Here is a 19,472-nt window from a genome sequence, read left to right on the forward strand (position 1 = left end):
TCATCAATGGAAAAGTTTCAGACCTTCAAGTGCATTTCAGATGAAGGGATCTAATAAGTTATTTCATTAACCGTGGAATTCATTGATCCCATTCACTCACAATGAAAATGGAGAAAGACTCTTTGTTTGCCACAGCTGTGTTGCTGTAGAAGTTCAAATGCCTCCTGTTTGCTGTAGCCTGTGAAAGTTAAAGTAAGGGGACAGCAGGTAGCAGGGCCTTCAGCAGCCCAGGCTGCAGAGCTCAAAGCCCAGCTTAAATTTTGAAGTTCCATGTTAGGAGGAGAGGTTATTTGGCCCTCAGATCTTAGAGGAGGCTCTTCTGTGTCATTAGCTATCTTTTCATTCTTCCAAGAGAATAAACTAGATACTGTATAGTAATTACATCTTATGTACTTCAGTGACACTTAAAAGCCTCCGTATCAATTAAGTTATTACCTTTCTTTCAGTGTGTCTTAGGAATGCATCCAATTCCAGAAATCAGTTATGTGCACTGTCACCTCCTATTAATAGAATTTTTGCTTGTTCCCTTGGTGAGGGATTAAACTTCAGGCATTACTGTCACTCATTTTTTCAGCAACGTTTCATTTTGCAAAATAAATGGCGAACAGGGAGAGCAAGTACTTTGCTTAGAGAGTCTTCAAAGCTCAACGTTGTCTCCTCTGTGCACTGTCTGCTTTAAGCTCATCCTTGGCGTGGCCCTGAGCAGGCAAGTGGAGTTGCTGCTTTGCCACCTGTTAGGACAGGGCATTCAGCTGGTGGCACGTGGAGCTGGTTGTCAGCTCAGAGGAGAAGCTCCCAGATCAGACAGCATGCAGAAGGGGTCTGTACTGAAGAAGTGTGTTCTTCCAGGAAGGAAACAATTCTGATGAGATATGGTGATCTCAGTAGAAAATGAGATCTATGTAACAACACTGGAAGGTTTTATGTGGTAAGTGCTATCAACTGAGCAAGTAATTGATTGTATCATTTTCTGGAAAATTATTTTTAAAAAATCTCTATTTTGGGAAAGAAAGTTTTGGTATCTGTTGTTTTATACATGAATGAGAAATTCATTCTCAGTAAGTCATTTTTTTTCTACCTCCTTTCTTGTTTTTCCTCCCTGAGGCATGTATTTTGATGTAGCCAAAAGCTGCTCTTTTACTTCTAGCTAAATAACTCTTTCAAAATAGATTTCCACCTAAAGACATTTTCTGTGACATTTATACTTCAAGTCTTGTCTTCATTTAAAGATCTGCAGCGCTTTTAGAATCACAAGGCATTGTGCTGCTATCGTTTCACTTTTGAGTTATTTTATCTTTTGTTTTATCTTTTAGTGGTTTTTTTCTGGTGAAGCACAGTGCAGATGTTACCTCTTAAGTTAACTGCTGCCTCTGTGGTCCTTAGATACAGAAGGTAGTAGAAAGATGCCCTAGAATTCAATAGTAATACTGATAACTGCCATCACATTGGAGTTGCATGAGGTCACTGTAATAAAACCACTTATCATTCTAGTTCAGTACTTAATGTTGACTTTTCTCCTGCAGAGCCATGCTTTCAGTTTTGTTTTCACCTTCTCCTTACTTAACTTTTAACTTCTAGCTATAATCTCTAGAAGAAAATACCAGGTTGGATGTTAGGAGCTGAACTGAAGCTTGCCTGGTGGCACTCACATTTCAGACTGTAAGCTTTAAATGTATGTATGTTTCCATCCAGTTGGAAGCATTGCCATTTACCACACAGGTGTTTTTTTTTTTGTCATTAGAGATAGTCTGCTACAATCTCCAAAAGACCTCGACTGGTAAACAAGCTTGGCTTTAACTTTTATAGTCTGTTAATATTCACACAGTAAAAGCATATAACTTTTGTGGTTTGTGACTGATTAGTTATGGTATTTTTGCATATGTAATACTGGTAGAACAAATCAGCTTACTGGCACTGCTAGCAGTAAAGGTAATGCTTGCAGAAGAGCAGCTGAAAGTATGGATATACCCCAAAGTTTGAATAGTTTTTTCAAAGCTTTTCCTTGGTGCTTTTCAAAGCGTGGGATACTCTCATATCTGATATGAGGTCTGGTCTTTCACTGTTAGCACTTCTGTACTTTATGAGGAGAAACGTGTCACAAGCTTCTGCTCTCTTAGCAGATACAGGTTTTCTTGATACAAAAGAGTCATGTTAACATAGAGTCTGCAGTAACTGCAGTGTTTTGGATTGTGCAGTCTAAAAGCAATATACAGAGGAATTTTCACAGTCTGAATGCATGTCAAATGTATATGGAATGCTTGAATGCTTCAGAAGATTGCAATGGTTTTGATTCCTTGTGTTTTCTGCAGATCTAGTTATGTCATTGCTTCTAATCCTTTGTTTTCTGCTGTGTGGCAGAAACATTTCAAAACTTAATTCTGCAGCCCCCCTCCTGGAGAACAAATGTGTCCTTATTCACATACAAGGAAGTGTTAGCTCTGCAAATGTCATTTGTATTGTCCTTCATGGAGCCACTTGAATGAAGTAACTATAAGGGAGTAATTTGAAGAAGTTCAATCTTGATCTCATATTAGAATAAAAAATTCCTCTGTATGTATCTATACAGCTATAAGTAGGCTTTTTTACTAGGTTTAACTGCAGTTGTATGGTATGTTTTAACTCTTTACAAAAAGGAGGGCTGCAAAACCTTTTTAGAAGGCTTGGAATTGGAGACTACATGTAGTGACACAATTAGCCAACTGATAGTGTCCTATTTCTTCATGCTCTCCATATCCCCAGGAATAACATGAATTGACCACTTTACAATTGCTGGCATAAAATGAACCGATCTAAATTGAAGAGAGATTATATTGACAACACCGGCATCCAGAACGTGCTTGTTGGCGATCTCCCCCTGGCTACATCAGCATATTGATTTCTAGGCTATCTGCCCATTTCATGTGAGTCAGAAAGCAGGGTGGTTTATTGGAGATTGCATCCATAGCCTGGGCTCTCCTATATCTTTGTCAGAGTCAGACAGGATCGCTGTTTTAGGGGGAGGAATTTTTTTAAAGGTATAATGACTTTTCTTGTAATACCAATTCTACCTGCATATATCGCAGGCGTTTTGAACTGTCAGAGTTCTTATTCTTCTTTGTTGCACAAAACATCACAACTTTCTGAGTTCATCTTAGGGCTGTCAGCCTTGTATGCCTGTATTCAAATTGAGCTTTCAACTACTTAATGTTCCTCTGCATTTTCTCGTTGGAAGTGGAGAACATGTGTGTGCTTACAGATTGCAGATGGAACCCTTTCTGAATGAAGTGCTATGTATAACTTGCATGCTGAACAGAATAATTTCTGAATGAGGTAATGGTGTTTAAAATCTCTCTTATGGCACTCTGGGTCCCTCTGGCCCTAAGGCTGTGGCCAGGTAGCTTCTAGAGATCACCAGGGAAGAGACTGCACAGCCTCTGGCATCCTGTGCAATGCTCTGTTACCTGCACCATGCAGAAGTGCTGAACAGATCTGGCTCCCCCAGCTGAGGTGCTCCAGGCTTTTCATCGATTCAGTTGCACTTCCCGGGACACCATCTCCTTCTCTGGAGATATTCAAGACCCGACTGAACACATACCTGTGCGACGTGGTGTAGGGAACCTGCTTTGGCAGGGGGGTTGAACTCGATGATCTCTAGAGGTCCCTTCCAACCCCCTCAATCTTCACTCTGGAGAAGTATAGTGAAGGGAAGAAATTGAGGAAGCCCTAGAGAATGCAATGGGTATTATTTTCCACCCAGCACAGGACTGTGGTAGGCTGGTCTTGTCCTGGCAGCAAAGTCAAAGCAAATGCTTCTTGTAAAACTGCTTGTGTGCTTCCCTTACATTACATTCTGCACCAAGGCTTATGGGAGCAGCACCCTCTTAATGGCAGAGATTTCATCACTGAACTCTGTTACTTACTGAAGCATTTTTAACTTCCTAGTAAAGATGAGTAACTACTTAAATGCAGAAAACTTGTTAGTAATCTGTCTATATGAGTGCAAGTATAGGATTGATCTATAAAGTATCATAACCAGGATGGAAGGAAATAAAGCTATCTTTTTTTTCCTCAGATCAGAACTTTGAGTGCTAACTTCAGCATTGTTGTATAATGCTACATGCAAAAACTAAATGGGTTTTACAACTTCCACTGTGTTGATGTATATCTGAATAATATTTCATATACATTCAGAGGCAATCTTATGACTAGACATTATTATCAAGATGTTTTCATGCGTCAGTGGCAGAAAAAGCATGAAAGGTCACCATGACTTTCCTTACTTTTAAAGGAGGATTGCCATTCTGAGATTTGTTTTCTCTACAGCACTTCCCCATTTTTACCTTCCCCTTTCTTGCATATTTCAGAACTACTTGAAAAATCTGAGTGAGACTTAACGTGACATAATTGATTGGTGAGTGTGTTTTAATATTTTGTTGCAGAAGGACTCCATGAAAGATGACAGAAGAAGTTATTGTTATTGCAAAGTGGGATTACACTGCACAGCAGGACCAAGAACTTGACATCAAGAAAAATGAGCGTCTTTGGCTATTAGATGATTCCAAGACATGGTGGAGGGTAAGAAACGCAGCCAACAAAACGGGATATGTGCCATCAAATTATGTGGAGCGAAAAAACAGCTTGAAGAAAGGTTCTCTGGTTAAAAATCTTAAAGACACGTTGGGTAAGTCCTTTTCTGTTTTTGAAGCCTGATACACTTGATGTGCTTCAGACTGAGAATGCATATAAATACTTCTTTTTGTGATTTTCTTTCAGTGATGTGTTGGATAATGAATGAGAGAGGGGAGGAGGGAGAGAGTTTAGGTAGGGGAGAATGGTGTCGTGTGTAACCTGTTTTTCTTACATCAGATAACGGAGAATAAGGTTTTACTTTTGTTCCAGTTTGTCGGAGGTTACGTGGCTAAAGATCAGTGTTTTCACTGAGTTAGGAACTGCTGAGTCCTCTCTTCTTGTGCCAGATCCTCTCAGAAATACGAGGGTGTAAATGGGTTGTTCAGCATTGCTATCATAGCAAAGCTCCGTCACTTCATAAATGGGGTTATGTGGTGTGGCTGTGTGCAGTGTCAAGGGGTTATGCTTCTGTTGTCTGATGATTCTTCTGCTTACAGAAGTGTAATTGGAATTCAGATTAAATGAGGGTTTTTGTTGTTTTTGTTATTTTCGCAATGATTTTAGTTATAAAGTAAAATAAAGGGCTTCACATGTGGTTGATTAAGGTTAAACAAAGTGATAAATGGCGAGTTTGCTTATGGAGGCCCAAAAAACTGCTAGTTGGTGCTTTTGGAGGTAGTGAACAGAACAATGTGCGTGGAAGTGTTTTGGAGTGTTTTTACTTCTGTTTGGGTATTTTCCTATGCTTTGCAAACTCTTATACAGGGAAAACTCATTCTGCTTCAGTTCTCTGTAGAAAATGCCAACTCAAGAGAAAAATCAGAATTTGGGGTTGAACTTCTTAGAAAACAGAGAAATTCCTTTAGAAATGTTGTGGTCATTGCTCATGTAGTTGTATTTCAGGTGTTCTGCATGAGTATTGTGTCTAACAGATCTCTTTGTCCCTTTTTCATTACTATGACCCCCATTGCTGAGCTGCAATAGAGAACATGGAAGTTGAGGATAGCGGAATGGTTGGCAGTCAAACAAGGTTATAACTGAATGTAAAGGGCTAATCTTTAAAATAAAGGGCCTTTCTGCAGTTTTCTTGGAATGGGAATGCCAGAAAATGTAGTTATGCCCTTTCAGAGATCTGGATGAAGAATAAGTTCCAAAATAAATGAACTAGTTAAGATCAAAATCCAGATTGTAATTTTAAGCTCCTTTATATAGAATTTGTTTATACATATATACGTGTGTGTGTGTGTGTGTGTGTAAACAGTCTAAAATTATTATATGGATAAATTGCATTTCTGTTGTGATCAAGTGTTTGTGTAAAATGTGGCAAGTAATTACCCGATCTGAATAAACAAACTTTTATTTACATCCAACAGAAATACAGTGAAGGAACTGGTATCCTCACATATGTTCAAGGTTACCTCCCTGACCCTCACAAAATCCGTGACCAAAAAACACATGAGGAAAGCTTAGTGGTTTTGCATATGAGCCTTCCCTCTTGTTGCATCTTTCAGACTTGGGCCCACTGCATGTAGCTCTAAAGGACAATAACTGCAATCTGTCAGTTTTCCCATATATCTTTTATCTGTGTATATTTCTGTTGAGGCAGTAAATGCCAGGTGACAAAACCCAGGTTTCTTTTTTGGAGTGACCACGTGTATCTGCTAAGAGTTCAAGCATCTCTCGTGTTCATTTGCACTCCTACTTCCTGTGATGATAAGAAGCTGCCTAAGCCATAGATAGCCTGAAGATCAGCTCGAGTTAGATGTGACACCCTCTCACATGCGTGTTTTTTTTTCTCTATATGGTTTCAGTAATGTGAACTGCTCAGTATGGTGATACTTAAGCTCACCCTGTGTACCAGACCTACATACAATTATTTTCTTTACCTGTCCTGAGTTAGGAGTTCCTCTGCGTAACTTTGTTGTTAAGCCTTGTGTGTCACGCTATGCAGTAATTTCCCATTCAGAACATGGAGAGGGCATGTCCTAATTTGGAGGATGCTTTGTGCTGAGTGAGCAGCAAGAATGTGATAATATTTATTTATTTGATACCCACCTTCTCATTATAAAAATACAAAAATTTGTCTAAGATCACCAAAAAATTAAAAGCTTGCTAACCCAGCTCAGATGGGAATTGGTGGTCATGAGTGTTAGCCCTTAAACCTCTAATTTGAAGCTGTCACCACAATAGTAGTGGGGGGGAGGTGGGGAGAAGAAAGAGTTACTTAGTCAAGTACTAATTGTAACCCTTATGGAATCACCAGAGAGCTGCGTAGTGTGGCAAGGATAACTGGCTTTAAAGAGGGTGACCACAAAGTTGTGCCTGGATCCATCTTTGGTGCTGCAGCACTCCAGCAAGCTGTTGATCCTATGGAGATCTGCTTCTCCCTATCTCTTATTTACTCGATACCATAGCTGTTTAATTAATGGTCTCCATAGTTTGCTGTTGAAGGTGCAGCAGTAGAATAGTTCTTAATCCATGTAATGTGTGTTCTAATGGAAGCTTATGGTACCAGTTAATACAATGGTGTATCATTTAGAAAAGCCAGGTACGCTATCGAAGTCTTATTACCTATTTGCTGTTGCCTCTATGAGGAAAATTTTTATTCTCATCAGAAGATGAACTCGTGCTTGTTTGATGAAATCTGATTTCCTAAAACCGCTGACTGTTGTTAATTGAATTTCAGACCTTTAACAATTTTTAATTGAATCCCATCAGCTTCCCTGTTGTTTGGCTTTGGGTTCAAGGGAGGTTAATGAGCTTTGTATGTACCTGGAACATGCAGCTTGCTATTCCAAGGTAGTTGTCCATTTTCAGTACGATGTTGGTCTTCTGGAATTTCCATTGTAGTTTGTGAAAAGAACATCAGCAAATAAAACATGTTGAAAGCCAGCTCTTTTAAATGCATTGAATGCAAATTAAAAGGCTGATTAACACTCGTTAGCATATGTTCATTAAATCAGTTACTTCTGGACTGAAAACAAGCTCACTTCAGGTCCCAGGTGACCTCTCCTAACTTCTGAAGTATGCTCTTGTATTGTCCTACTCTTTTTATTAAACAATACCCTTGTCTGCACCATTAACTTTCTTATCTTCCTTCTAAGGGCTTACGCTGTTGTTCTTCACCTTCTTATAGTCCATTCACTTGGGGATTATTCTAAAACATCTTGCTTTCTTGAAGCGACTTTGAGATATTTCAAGACTGTAATTTTTGTGCTGATATCTGTCTGATTTCGTCGCCTTTCTGTTTGATACTACTTTTGTATTCTTAAATCTCTTTTCTCAGCTGAACTCTCTTAGACTCATAGCTACAACCGACTGTTTTTAATGAAGCCAATCTAGAGTTTAGGCCACCTACTAAGTATGTTAAATGATTCAACTTCTCATTCCCTTAACTGAGTGATACTGAAAGTAAAAAGCTAATGGCAATTTAGCCATTTCAAATTACGGTCTTCTGTTTGCTCATATTGAATGAAATCTGGTAATTATTACTATTCTTTAGGCAAAAGCCAGTTTTCCAGGCCTGTGATTAAAATTTCATCTTCATTCATTATAATGAAGTTTAAAATAGTTTCCTTAGAACAGTGGTTCTTCTGCGGGGAGGATATTTTTTATACATTTCAGTTAAGTGCTAAATGAAAGACCTCCAGCGCACATCTCCCAAGCAGAGATCTTCTATAATAGTTATTCCCACATGTTGGGATCCTGGTGCTGGCAGGATCTGAATGGATGCTTGCCATTACTGCTCCAGAGCTGCCTCTGAGATCTCTGTACAACCAGCACTGTGTGCCGGTAGTTTCTTAAAGGTTTCTCATCTTACTCCCTTTAACAGACATTTGCACTAAAATACACCTTTAAAAGCACTTTCGTTTTTGGTATTTTTTGACAGATATTGAACAAAAGAAAGAAAAAGTTTATTAGCAGACACTGAAAGTACAAGAGATGGTTACGAACGATGTAGGAACAAAAGAAACACTCTAGAGATGAGTGCTTGTAGTGATGGCAGATAACTTGATCTGAGATGTGATGTCACAGTAGTGTCCAAGCAGTACGAGACTCCTCACATTTCTTCTTCATTAAGATTATATACATCAGCAAAACATTTCAGTAGCTTTTTTTGATCCACTTTACTTGTTACTCTGGACATTTCACATGGAAAGGAAGTGTTGCCAAATGAGATGGAGAGAAAGCGGTCCTTATTTGCATCACTTTTCCTCTAGTATTACTTCAAAGTGTTGAGTGTACAGAAACAATTTCCTCTGTTTATGAACCTCTGAGTTGTTTACCTCGATCAGTCTGTAGATCTGTGCTTTGGTTCCTGACTGCTTGTATATTATCGTTTCCAGAAGTCATTGGTTTTACACCTTTCCTCTCCAATATATTTTTCCTTTCATATATTTATGTACATTTACATGAAAAGCTTTTATTCCTGCTTTTATACTTAATGTTTCCCCGTGCAAGAGCAAATTAATACCATTTTTACCATATCTTTCCATTAACTAGGGGGAAAGCTGGTTCTTTTTTCTTTAAACACTAGCTTTAGTAAAAAGCTGAAATAAAGAATATGTAATGTATTGTTTTCTTTAGTATTGGAAAACACTGTTGGTTGAGAGGCTCTTTTTGATTCCTTTTTGATATTCCTTTTTGATACGTTTCCACTCCAAAGCTAAATCATTACCATCCTATCTCTGCACAATATGGTCATGAAAAGCCATTCTGCAATTAAGTCGTCAGTCTTTAAATTGTGTGTAGGTTAGTGGGCTTTATTTCTTATTTTGGTTCTGAGGATATGAGAAAAAGAACCCAGGTAGTTCAGGCTATCACACGTTTCTTTTTTCTACCCTGCTTCCTAGAAATGCCAGTAGCAGCCAAACGTTTTGTCAATGAGCACATGCCTAGTTTTCTGTGTGTGTTTGATTATTCCCATGCCTACCTTCTGACAACCATCGTCTGTTCTTTGAGACCAGCCAGGTAGGTTGCAGACTTTTAGGCCAGAACACCTTTCAGAAGTTTGACCTTTCTTGACTACAAGGTTTCAGAAAACACCTTCTCCATCTGTAGTGAGATCTCATGTAAAAATGTGTTGCCTTACATGATTTGTTGTAGCTTCCATCTGGCTGTCTCTTTTTGTAATTCTTTCCACTAGATTTAAGAGCTGTATTCTAACTGAAAGCTCTTCGTTGTTCAAGGCAGTATTCTGACATTGATAACATCACACCTAAATCTTTTCATGAGTGCTGAAATTAGATTACTACTTAAATATTTCACCAGTGTGATTTGCTTATTTGGACTCTTGGTGTGCTTTTTACCTGAATTTTTTCCAGTTCTTTACAGCACTACTTTAAAAAATGTAATCATGAGAAATATGCATAGTATTTCTGTCACAGTCTTGGCTATAAATTGTCTTCCATAAACTTTGCTTGATAAATTTGTGTTCATTTATCTGCAAACTGTCATAGGTCTATTAGCTTTACTATTGCAGAAGGCACATTAAATTGGTAATGCGACAGGATGATCAAGTACCATTTTGAAAATGTTTTTATTTGTTCTTAATTAGTTGTTGTCAAATTCAGTGTTTTCTGGACTCCTTCTGGGTGTTAAATTTATTACAGAATAATAGAAGAGTGGCTATAAGAATAAATACATTCTTATTGTATAATAAAGTTATTGATGTATGTCACAATCTCTTAAAACTTATAGAGCGCATTTTAATAAAAGTAGCCCTGCCTTGTAAGACAACATGAATTATTTTTACCTCGTTAGAATTTTGAGTTCCCAGTGTTGTTGAACTTCCTTATTGCAGACCTGTAAGAAATGATAGTTGTTTATTAAGTCTGTTTAGGTTCTGTGGCTTGTTTTATTTTGTCTTTCATAAAAGAATGCTCTGAATCTTCTACTGTGCGTAGCTACTTCTCATGGTGTTAATCACATAGAAAGATTTCAAAGAAAGAATGATTGGAAGTCTCATGTTTAGCCAAGCATTTGGTGCTATTTCCCACAGCCTTCACTCAGAGAAACTGCCTGCTCATGGCTCACATGGATGTAATGTTTGCTAGGTGGGGAACTGGCTGAATGACTGGGCACAAAAGGTTGTTGTGAATGGAATTAAATCAGATTTACTGCAGTCACAAGTGGTGTTCCCTAGGGCTGGGTGCTAGAGCCAGTTTTGTTTAACATCTTTATCAGTGATCTAGATGAGAGGGTCAGTTGTGTCCTCAGTAAGTTTGAAGACAACACTAAGTTGGGCTCGAGCATTGATCTGCTTTGAGCATAGGAAAGGCTCTGAAGGGGATTCTACATGGGCTAGATTGATGGCCTGCATCCAGTTCTGTGGCACTCAGCAAGGATAAATGCTGGCTGCTGCTCTTGAATCACAACAACCCCATAAAGCGGTATAGGCCTGGGGAGGAATGGCTGGAAAGGTGCCTGGCAGAAAAGGACCTGGGGGTGCTGGTTGGCAGCTGGCTGAATACAAATCAGCACCGTACCCAAGTAGCCTAGAAAGCCAATGACATCTGGACCTGCATCAGAAATAGTATGGCCAGCAGGGCAACGAAATTGATTTTCCATCTGTATTCAGCAGTAGTGAGACTGCACCTCAAGTGCTGTGTCCAGTGGTGAGCCATTCACCACAGGAAGGATATTAAGTTGCTCAAGTGCATGTGAAGAGTAATGAAGCTGGTGAAGGAGCTAGAAAATGAGTTATGAAGAGTGACTGAGGGAACTGGGGTTGTTGAATCTGAAAAGGAGGAGCCTGGTGGGGGGGTTGCTTATTGCTCCACAACTATCTGAGAGTAGGTTGTAGTGAGGAGGGTGCTGGTCTTTTCTCAGGTGACACATGGTAGGATATGAGGTAATGGCCTTGAGATATCCCAGGGCAGATTTGGATTGGATACCTGGAATTTTTTCATGGAAAGGGTGGTCAGGCATTGGAATAGGCTGCCCATGGAGGAGATGGAGTCCCAGTCCCTGGATGGTGTTTAAGAGAGGTTTGGACATGGCACTAAGGGATGTGGTTTAGCAGTGGACTTGGTAGCATTATGTGGAGGGTTGACTTGATGACCTTAAGGGACCTTTCCAATTTAAATGATTACATAATTTCTGTGGAATATCTCTACCTAAAATTAATAGTAAAATCCTCCTATGGGAAGACAGTGGAACTTAAAGTTTTTTTTCTTCTTTTGCTTCCTGATACTTCTAAGCTTTCTAGTTTATCAAAAACTATGGGTATGACAATGTCTGTCATGTATCTTGGAGGACTGGATGAATCAGTTTGTGTTGGCACTTATAAGTAGCATCTATACAGTAATTTAGCTAATGTTTATATAGAGGAAGTAGTCAAAGTTTTCAAATTGATTCTAAGCTTTTCACAATCTTTGTGTTAATGTAGTTTATTTCCTAGTTGCATCTGCTCGACAAAGGCACTTCTCCACTGTTCCACATCCTGTTTTTAAGTTGCGTTGCTCAAAATAAGGAAGGCAAAAGTCTTCATTCTTCACCTATGATGAAATTGAGAAATGTGAGTTTATGGTGGTAACAAAAGCTGATAGTGACTGTTTAGGTGTGATTTCTTGAGTGGTTGAACAACTGCATTTTTACTGTCTTCAGAGCAATAATAAGTCAATGTGATAATAGATCGCTGTTACTAAATGCCAGGAAGACAGAAAGGGAATATGCTCTCAGGGATTTTGTAACACTGGGAATACGTTTCTTCTGTCCTTATCTATAGCATTCAGGGTTAGTAATTAGTGGTACTAATGCCACTGGAGCGGTATAGCAAGGATTTCAACTGTTTTTCTGCTTCCTGGAAAAGCACATCTGCCTTATCATCATCATCATAACCTAAATCTGGGTTAATCTGCTTTCTGCAGTCCACTGATGATCTTTGAAGGTCTAGAGACATTTAATAGCAGTATTTCTGTCTGTGGAAAGTGATACAGGAAGATCTTCTTGACAGGGTAGGGTCTGCTATCTCAGTGTTGATTTTATATATATACATATATATATCTGTATATGTATGTATATATATAACATATGTATACTATTACATATAATAGCAGAAGAATTTAATCATTCTGTATTGGTTTTATGTTACATATGCTAAAATAGTAACTCAGAATATTCAAAATAAAGTTGCATATTTATGGTTATAGGCATACCCTATGCCTGTTAAAGTGTATGTAACTTTTATGCCTAGTATGGAGGGGGGGGAGAGGGTGGAAAACACCAAGCATCATTTGGTAATGCTTCTGCTTGTTCTTGATAAAGGCCTGCGGTGCCGGATGTGTACAGCAGGCCTTTTATCTGATCCTAGGTAGGTGTAAAGTCAGACACGGCAGTCGTGAAAGCAGAACCTGCTGCTTCTTGCAGTGCCCCTGAGCTCCAGCTGGCACCTGGAACACAGCTTGGCTGTTATTTCAATTTTCAATTGCACGTATTGCATTCTGTCGCAAGTTTCTTCTATGCGAATTATTTATTGGGATGGATTATTTAAAGGATTTGCTGCTTTAATAACTTGGGAAAAAAAAAAAAAAAAAAAAAGGAACCAGGATGTGCTGTACCTTTTGACAGATTTTTTTTTTTTTTTCTAATCTAGTTGCAGTGAAATGTTGTAAGGCTGAGGGCATAAAGAAACCTTGCTGATTCTAGAAAGAAAGCTTTCTTTGTATTGTAAGCTTTGTGTAATGGGGTCTTCCCCTCCTCTTTCTCGGCCTGTGTGTTTGGATGTGCCTGAGGGTCTTGGTTTTGCTTCTTGATTAGCCTCTGGTGTTTCAACATGTATTTGTGTTTGGCCTCGGATGTCTCATTTTTCAGTACTAAGTACTTCTGTAGTTTCCTGTTCAATCATCCCACTGCCACTGGGTTTTCCTGAACCCTCTTGCAGCCCGTACTTGGCTTGCTGCACATAGCTGTGACCCACACATGCACCGAAGTAGCATGGCTGGCAGAAGAGGTGAACACAGAGTGCTCTCAGGGATACCACTTCTAAAGAATTTCAGTGACTCAGAGGGTGAACTGTTCTTCTGTATTGACATGGCAATGGCTGCTCTTTCTGCTGTAAGCATTGTGGGAGGATTTCCTCTGATTCAGATGCAAGTATTTCCTCCTGCGTCCATCCCCAAATAGCTCTTTTAATATCACTGGATCTCTTCAGTGATTCCCTTCCCCACCCCCCAATCTGGCTGTCAAGTATTTCATTTTCCAGGGTCTCTCAGAGCATCAGTTCATTTCTTCAGGCTTAATCAGTTTCCACAGCTCCACTTTTAGAAGACCTGAAAGATATATATGGCCAGACCGTGACACATTTTCATACCACATAAACAAAGCTTCTAAATTAGTACTCATGCCAAAAATCAATTAAGTTTTGTCCTAGCATGTACAAGAGGAGATTTCCATCCCTCCTTTGAGTCTCAAAGATGTTTCATTCTGTGGAGTATGGCACTGAGCAGGAATCTCGATGCTGACAATATATGCAAGCATCCGGTGAATTAAAAACCTGGTATGCCAAAGACTATGACCATCACTTTTCTTTTTTATTAAGGAGTAGGATTCCTAGTGGCAAAGATGGCTTTCCTTGACGGTCATTTCAATAGTAAACATGACTGTTTGCTTTTCATTAGATTTGGGAAGAAATGTCTCTAATATTTTCTTAGAATGGTAGAGTTGCCTTGGGTTATTTTTTCTTATTGTGGCATGCTACAAAACTCAGTGGGGTAATAAGATTACAATGTGGGTGGAAACATTTTTAAACTATTTCTGTTTGCAATAAAGTCTATATGTAAAGTGCATTGTCTCTTGAATTTATAGACAGAAATTGGAGCCACAGATCCAGATGACTTTGAGAAAGTCCATCCATTTTGTATGCCTTTTGTACTCTGTATGGGATTTAAAATCCCAAGGCTCTTTCAGTTTTGCCAGGTGAGACTTCTTCTACTTCACTTTTGCACTGGAGTAGGAAAATACACGAGACCATTGATGGAAGCCTTTGCCTCAGGTGTTCGGTGCCTTTGAAAAACTGTGTGTTAACTCCACATAGTACATCTTTCACCTAAACCTTTTGGCTCTGAAATGTTCTTGGTACAGGAAATTCTTTATCTGGCAGTGAAACTTGAATGTACTTTTCCTGGTAAGAGATAAGCACGTTTAACAACATCTAAATTACAGGAATTAACGTAGTAGTTGTTTTTAATACAGTTGTTGAGTTCATTTTTATGGAAGTCACTGTATCTAATAGTGGTTGCTGTATGGGAAACTTTGACAGTACTTCTTCCTGTATTTGGAAGGGGGAAAAAAAAGAAAGCTTAGTGATAAAGCAGCCTGGTTTTAGAAATGTCAGAATTTTACTTTGACATTTAAAGAAGAATTTCCATTTTCTGATGTATTTATTTTTTCCTAGCGAGGACTTTCTTGACATTGAGCTTCTTAAAAACCATGCCAAACAAACAGATGCTATTACAACTCTAAAACTTCGTTTCTGTATCCCAAACTCAGATTAAATTATTCTGGTATTTACAACAGTGTCCTCAGAGAAGCGCTGTTAATGGAGATCTGAAGAACCAAGTGTTCTGTATGGACACTCGGCCTTTGAGTGTTCCTTCAGAAATCCACTGTGGAGGTGTGGAGGCAGCGAAGAAAAGGGGTGGGAGGTTGCAGGCTGAAAACGCACAGACGTTTGTTTTTTCTTTGCGTGCAATATAAGGAACTTCAGTCTACTGAGTGCCCTTTTAATACCGATGCAAATGCAAGTTAGTTTAAATTTTTATGTAACACTAATAAAATAAAGCTGCCTAAATGCGTGATCTGCGCATTCCAGCTGTCAAAAAGTTAAATATTTACTTCTGTTGGGATAAATCAAGTATTTTATTTAAATCGTTTCGGTTTTGGCTCTTAAGGGTTTTCCTGAAAATTACTTCTTTCATAATAGAATTCGTTTTCTGTTGAAGGAAGGCAGTGTACATTTTGCATACTTATTAGCTGTATGCATTAATGTGTACTTATTCAGACCCTTAGTCAAAGGAGATGAATAAATTATTTGGTAAACAGAAAAGGGCAACTGTTTTTACTCCGTGTGTGTGAAACCACATGGAATTGCAATTCTCTTAAAAAACACAAAAGTCATTTTAAGTACCTTTAAAATAAGCTAAATTGTTGAATAAACAAAAATGGGGTTTGATAAATTTGGTCTCTTCTGCTACACCTAACACAAAATGCTTAGTTAGTAAATTGAGTGGCAGCAGCTGGTACCTCGTCTTCAAGGATTTAAGTGGAAGATCCGCCATCTGTCACATGGCCATGATATGTGAAAGAATATTGGTGAGGATTTCAACATCTATTGCCCTCCCACCAACATCCACCTCTGATGTTGTGGGCCACCATCATAACGTAGGAAGCATTTCTTTCAGAGCAGCCCTCATATTTTCAAATTGTCCTGCCTAATGTTTAAAATCTGTGTTTTAATATCCCACAGTGATCCCACTGTGGTGCAGTGGGGTATGATTTAAGGTAGTAGCTGAAGGACTGTCTGAAAATGTTGAAATTAAACATCTTTCTAAAAGACATTGTCATGAAATCCAAATTAGGAAGTTGAGAAATAGCTCCAATCACATGAAATCACTAACTCCTCCGGCCGTGCAAACCACGGCTCTGGAGTCTCTAGTACTGAAGACAGGAGGGAACATGCATCAAAATAAGTGGGGGGTTGGCTTGATCCCACTAAAATTATGCCAGTTAATGAGCAGCTATTGACAGACCCCTGCATAACATGTAGATTTTTGGGGTATGCACATGATTACTTAAACTTTGGTAGCAGAGCACTGCATAGGCTGCCCACAGGCTGAGGAGTCTCCTTCTCTGGAGATATTCAAGTCCCGCCTGGACGCCTACCTGTGCGACGTGGTGTAGGGAGCCTGCTTTGGCAGGGGGGTTGGACTCGATGATCTCTAGAGGTCCCTTCCAACCCCCACAATTCTGTGATTCTGTGAATACAGAGCAAAAGCATCTCCTTGGGGATCTCCAGCGGCTGCCTGGCTATGGCCTTGAGCACCCTGTTCTGAGAACCCTGCTGGGGAGGGGGTGGGCCTCAGGGACACAGAGGGCCCTGCCAGCCTGTGATTGATAGAAGATATTTGAAGACTAGCATTTAGTAGAAATCTAATCATGTGGAGGAATCAGCTTCCAAGAACTCAGTTGTTTTGAGGCAGTGGGTTCTCAATCCATTTCTGTTGTGGTTTTGTGTATTTTTTATTGTTTTTTAGGTTAGAAATAACTTACTGTAGAACCAGTGAGAGAACTGGAGAAACAAAATTCATCCTTAATTGCTTTCAGTGTTTTAATAATAATTTTCTGATGGTTGCTTAAATAATCATGTGTAGCATATTTAGTGATGTCTCTTTCAAGGAGTTCTGGATTGAGAAATTCTGCTTGGAAACTGCTCAGTGTTGCCTATAACTTTTTGATACATTTTTTTTGTATTGCTGCTTTTTTCTTAAAAGCCCCTGTTTAGATTTATTTGGTGTTGTGTTTTTTTATTAATCCCACATAGTTGATTTGGTCATAAGTAAGCTACTAAATGTATTTTTGCCCAGGATTTACGTGTTGGAGTCAGAAAAGGTTTTAGAAGAAGTAGGTTGTAAGAATGTAGTTCATTTGTTTCATTTGCCAATATTTTTTTATCAGAAATGGGCTTTGGGAATTGACTGAAATTTTTAATATGCATAAGTGCATGTTGTGCTTAAAAAGAACTGAACAAAATAGTTAGGAGTATTGATAAGCCTGTGGAGATCCATTACGCAGCCACATCAGTGAGTCTGGTCTTTTCATCCCTGGGGAAGAGGAAAAGCAGTTTAAAAGCAGAAAGTTGCAACTCATCAGTTTCAGGCAAGGACTCCAGCTTGTGGGGCATGAAAATTAGTAAATAAGCCTTACTTGAAACTAAGCAAATATATCTGCTTAGTAAATGGGATTTTGTCTGGCAGAGATGGTGAGAAACAAATCACAATTAGCAAATAGAATATAAATTTTCAGGAAGGATTTATTTATTTATTTTCTCAATTGAGAATACAAGTGTATTTATGTATTCTAAGTATCTGATAAAATAGAGTTAAGTTTTAAACATAGTTTCATTTTTCTGTTCCAAGCGCCATTAGTTTTCCTAGCCAAGCAGCCTGGTTTTAGTCCCCTCAGTAGAGGCAGGATAAGAGAGAAATCAATCCTGTTGGTTTTAGGAGGAGAAGGCTGGACTGCTCAGGTATGAAGCACCTTTACTTTCTGCTGGCCAGTAGCAAGGCTTTGGGCAGGGCGCTTTGCCAGGAGCAACAGAGGAGGGTTGGGGAAGTGACAGTGTCAAAGCAATGGGTCAGGGGTGGGGGGTGAACAGGAGGAAGTTTCCCTTTTGAGAAGCATGGGCCGGGGCTGGAGGATGCACAGTATTGCAACAGGGAGATACTGGAAGTGGAAGGGTACAAGACTGGGCTTTCACAATGGGGATTTCAGAGACAGGAAGCATATTCATAGGAAACGGGTCTTCGTTAGTGCTACTGCTTAGAAAACAATCTGTGCTTAAAGCTGCAACTGAGACACTGAAGGAGGAGGGAAGGTAAGTTGGGAGGCACTTTTCTAGGTCTCCCTGGTGGCACTTACTCAGGGCCAAAGGATTTCCTTCCCTATAGAAAAAAGAAAGCTTTGCAGTGGATTGCTTTTGTTCTCTGGAAATGATGCTAACCAGAGTCTGTGTTTTTGTTTTATTTTTTGTGTATGTGTGTTGCTTGTTTTTTTTCCAGCAACATGTCCAACCAAATATTAAACCCACTCACATTACTTGGCGATTTGTTGGTAAGAGATAAAAATGAAATAATTTAACATGGGCCAACTGTAAGTTATGAGCAGAGTTATTTCCTACCAGGCACCGTAAGATGAAAGAGGCTTTCTGCTGCTTTGCATTCCATGTGCTCCCACTCTTTTTCCACTCACTTGAAAGCTAATCCATGGTTTTGGAATTCTCTTTGCAACGATTAGTTGTGTAAGAAAGGATTATGGTTTTAGGTGAACTGTAACCAGTGAGTTGAACTGTGAACATGCAGTTTCCTTTCAATGCAAACATACCCACTAGTGCAACCAAGACAGTGAGAGTGCTGAAATTACAGTGTATTCTGTAAGTGTATTCAGCTCTTCCAGGTGTGCCCAAATGTTCTGTTTCCTACAGAATTCCTTATGTGGGCTTCGTTTGGTTTTGCAGTAAGAATAGGGCACTACCCTTATTAGTAGCAATAAATGAAAAGTTCTTATAGTAGCAGGTAGAGCTGTGTAGTGTTTACTCTTCTAGATATAACTTCTGTAGATTGTAGGTTTTTTAATGGAGTTGTGATTTTTGTTATAGATGTATGTTATAAATTTCACTATTCTCACTTAATTTTTGCTTAGCTATGACCAGTCATCCTACCAAATTATATTTTTAGACTTGTTTCCTAAGGAAATGAGGCTTGCACTAGTCATGCTGTCACAGTCAGCTGTCATTGTCCACCCATCTGTCTACCCTTGGCGACTGCCAATTTCAGGCAAACCTGTCAGACTTGTGGAGGTAAAGGAACCACTTCTCTGCAGTTCAGGATCTGGGATGCTGTCATGTTCCCCCACTTGGGGGGAACTCCAGCAGTCCCCGTGCATACCTATCTTGTGGGAGCCCAAGCAAGATGGGCATCACCAGGCAGGCAAACAAAGCTGGCCAGGGAGGGCAGCACGTGGTGGGAGATGGAACAGACTTCACAGGTGTGAAAAGCTGAGATGCAAAGGCAGTCATTTGATAAGGGGGGAGGCTGTAGCTGAGGGTGCTGCAGGAGCTGGCAGAAGCAGGGAGGAATGGTGCAGCA

The 19,472-nt window shown here is 39.4% G+C and overlaps 1 protein-coding gene across 6 annotated transcripts in view; it reads left to right on the top strand.

Annotated features, from left to right (window-relative positions):
- The window catches only part of NCK2 (NCK adaptor protein 2), a 76,589-nt gene that overhangs the window by 44,871 nt on the left and 12,246 nt on the right, over positions 1–19,472 (top strand). For 5 of the 6 annotated variants that reach the window (XM_015849841.3, XM_085551874.1, XM_085551880.1 and 2 more), the window contains exon 3: positions 4,419–4,660. The exons of the other annotated variant lie outside the window; for it this stretch is intronic. In XM_015849841.3, the coding sequence (XP_015705327.2) occupies positions 4,435–4,660 (226 nt within the window). In that variant the 5' untranslated portion in view covers positions 4,419–4,434. The remainder of the gene's footprint in view (positions 1–4,418; positions 4,661–19,472) is intronic. 6 annotated transcript variants of the gene reach the window in all.

The sequence above is a fragment of the Coturnix japonica genome, chromosome 1, assembly GCF_054131305.1.
Source record: "Coturnix japonica strain WE chromosome 1, WE-NBRP24, whole genome shotgun sequence".
In the NCBI taxonomy this organism is placed as follows: Eukaryota; Metazoa; Chordata; class Aves; order Galliformes; family Phasianidae; genus Coturnix; species Coturnix japonica.